At 37.7% G+C, this 2,925-nt stretch overlaps 1 protein-coding gene across 4 annotated transcripts in view; it reads right to left on the minus strand.

Moving 5' to 3' along the window:
• LOC107721450 (DNA (cytosine-5)-methyltransferase 3A-like) overlaps nt 1-2,925 on the minus strand; it is a 50,517-nt gene that overhangs the window by 37,791 nt on the left and 9,801 nt on the right. The window contains exon 1 of one of the 4 annotated variants that reach the window (XM_016529467.1): nt 1,360-1,420. The exons of the other annotated variants lie outside the window; for them this stretch is intronic. Coding sequence (XP_016384953.1) covers nt 1,360-1,365 — 6 coding nt within the window. The 5' untranslated portion in view covers nt 1,366-1,420. Of the gene's footprint in view, nt 1-1,359; nt 1,421-2,925 lie in introns of those variants that run through there. 4 annotated transcript variants of the gene reach the window in all.

Consider the following 2,925-nt stretch of genomic DNA (forward strand, 5'->3'; position numbering starts at 1 on the left):
TGTACTGCGTTAGGCTAACCGAGACTTGTCATTTGCACTTATATATTGTTGCTCTTTTGTTAGTTTTGACTGCTTTTATTGTCCTCATTTGTAAGTCGCTTTGGATAAAAGCATCTGCTAAATGACTAAATAAATAAATAAATATATACACACACACATACATTTTATATTCACTGGCACAAATAATTCTATAAAAATGTAAATATTTATATGAAATTATAATATAATTATTAAATACAATTATTATTACTAATATAGAAATTAAATATTATAATTATTAAATACAATTATTATCACTTTGTAAAAACAATCTGGAAAGCATGGCATATGTATTTTTTTTTTTTTATAGATTTTTACTGTATTTCACTAACTTTTTGATAATAATTTTCGATTCTGGCTGTTTGATTACAATAATGCTTCTGACTGAAAATTTCACCCCTTTAAAATCTCCTTTCTGAGCAAATACATAATTTTTATAAAAATTAATATTTATTTGATAGGAGAGTAGAGAGCATACAGGAAAGCATTAGGTGCAGAGAGAGAGGGGGGAGGGGCTGGATCAGCAAAGGACCTTTGAGATGGGAATCAAACTCGGGTCGCCACGAGCACAGTTGCACTATATGTCAGCACACTAACCACGAGGCTATCGGTGCCAGAGCGAATACATAAATAATGAAAAAAAATAATAAAAGTATAAATATCAATATCAGCTGGCTTCAATCTGGTAAATAAGGGCCATTTTTCACAATTCAATCAATTCGTCAAAAAATAAAAGCATCACATTCTCCATTTTTGAGCAAACATCCTGCTTTGCTCAAAACTACATCACATTACGGAATTAAAAAGGCCTGCGAACAGCGTTTAACATTGACTTGAAGTGCGAGTCTTTAGAGCAAATGAATTTTAAAGAGACAGTTCACCAAAAAAAGTGAAAAATCCTCTCATTTCGTCATTTCAAACATGACTTGCCTTATTCTGTGAAACTCAGAAGATACTTGGAAAAACTTTTTTTTTTTTGGTCAGTACAATGAATATTGTGTTGGATCCCATTGACTTTTATTGTATGGACAAAAAAAATCTCTTGAGATACTGAGATTTAGAACGACACGAGGGTCAGTTAATGATGACAGTTTTCATTTCTGGATGAACTGTCCCTTTATGATCAAAGAAACATAAACTCAGTCAAGTGTGTCTACACGTTTGACTGGCCGTGTATGTGAGCGCTTCCTTCCTATCAAACCTTCAGCATCTGTTTGGCATATTAATGCTCGAGTCTCACAGATCAAACCCTGATAGATGCGATTATGATCACCGTGATGTTCATCTAAAACAATAAGCAAGACATTGATGAGAACTTACCATCATCAGAGACCCGCAGACTACAGCACCTCGTCTACCTCTCTACCGCCCTCTGTATCTCTCTCTCTCTCTCGCTCTCTCTCTCATCAGACTTCCTCCTGGTCATGTGACCACGTCTGCTCACGTCTGCACAGTTTCCTGCTCTTATAGTCGCCTCAAAACTATTGTAGTTAATCAATAATCATGAAAATACTTAAATGGATAGTTGACGCAAAAATTCTGTCATCATTTACAGAATTTCATCAAGTTTTTCCAACATGTATGAGTTTGAACACAAAAGATTATATTTTGAAGAATGTTGGTACACAAACCGTTGCTGGTAGCCATTGACTTCAATAGTGTGTTTTTTTTCATACTATGGAAGTCAATGGCTACCAGCAACTGTTTGGTTACTCACATGATTCAAAAATCTTCTTTGACATTCAACAGAAAAAAGAAACTCATAAAGGTTTGGATCAACTCGAAGCTGAGTAAATGATTTTACTTCGGTCCGTTTAAGACAAAGGCAAGTCTTGCCTTTAGAGGAACGTCAGCAAAAAAAATGGAAATTTTTCACCATCATGTCACTCCAAACCTATATGACTTTCTTTTTTCCGTTACAGACAAAAGGCATTTAGAAGAAGTATTTTATATGAAAGTAAAACAAGACAGGTACTACTGAGATCCACGCTCCAATTTCCATACAATGGCAACTCGTGGTGACTATTACGTTTTAAGTATTAAAAAAAATAAAATAAATAAAAATAAAAAAATTAAGCCACATGAGAATACTAGTAAAAATGACTTATGAACTAGATGCGGGTCACTATGAATTGTGATTATACACTACTGTTTAAGGCCCTGTCCACACGAACACGGTTATTTTCAAAACCGCAGCTTTTTCTACGCGGTTAGGCCGTTCGTTCACACGCAAACGCAGCACCAATTCACTGAAACCGAACATTTTTGAAAACGCCTGCCAGGGTGAAGATTTTCAAAAACTCCGGTTGCAGTGTTAGGGGCCATTCACATATCGCGTTTTTTGCACGCTCAAGTTCGTTATTTCAAATGTAGACGCGCGGCAGGCTCATAATGGAAGCAACGCGGTCGCGACGCACACGCGGTGCGACACGCTCATTTTTTCCAGGCGCATCCGCACCGCATCGAGATAAAAACATTTCAACTTTTCAGAATGCCGCAAGCGCACCGCGGGTAGACGCCTCTGGAGCACAAGCGCCTGAATGCTTAGGGGAAAAAGCAGAAAGCGGCGCGCCTAGCGTTTTTCACGCGTTTTTAGGCGTGACATGTGAACGGCCCCTTATCGTGTAGACAGCGAAATCTGAGTTTTTGGCTTGTGACGTCGGAGCCTGTGCTGTTATCGCCGCCTACTGGAAACTTTTTCAGGCTTCTGATTGGCCAACATGGCTTTACGGTTGAGATTATATCGCCACCTGTTGGTTTGGCATGCTTTTGACGGTGCTTCATAGCATGCGTTTGCGTTTTCATGTGGACGGAGATTTTTTTTAAAAACAGAAGAAGGAAAAGTCCGTTTTTAAAAATACCCGTGTACGTGTGGACATGGCCTAA

This window comes from Sinocyclocheilus rhinocerous, unplaced genomic scaffold, assembly GCF_001515625.1.
Source record: "Sinocyclocheilus rhinocerous isolate Xijiao unplaced genomic scaffold, SAMN03320098_v1.1 scaffold454, whole genome shotgun sequence".
Classification (NCBI taxonomy): Eukaryota; Metazoa; Chordata; class Actinopteri; order Cypriniformes; family Cyprinidae; genus Sinocyclocheilus; species Sinocyclocheilus rhinocerous.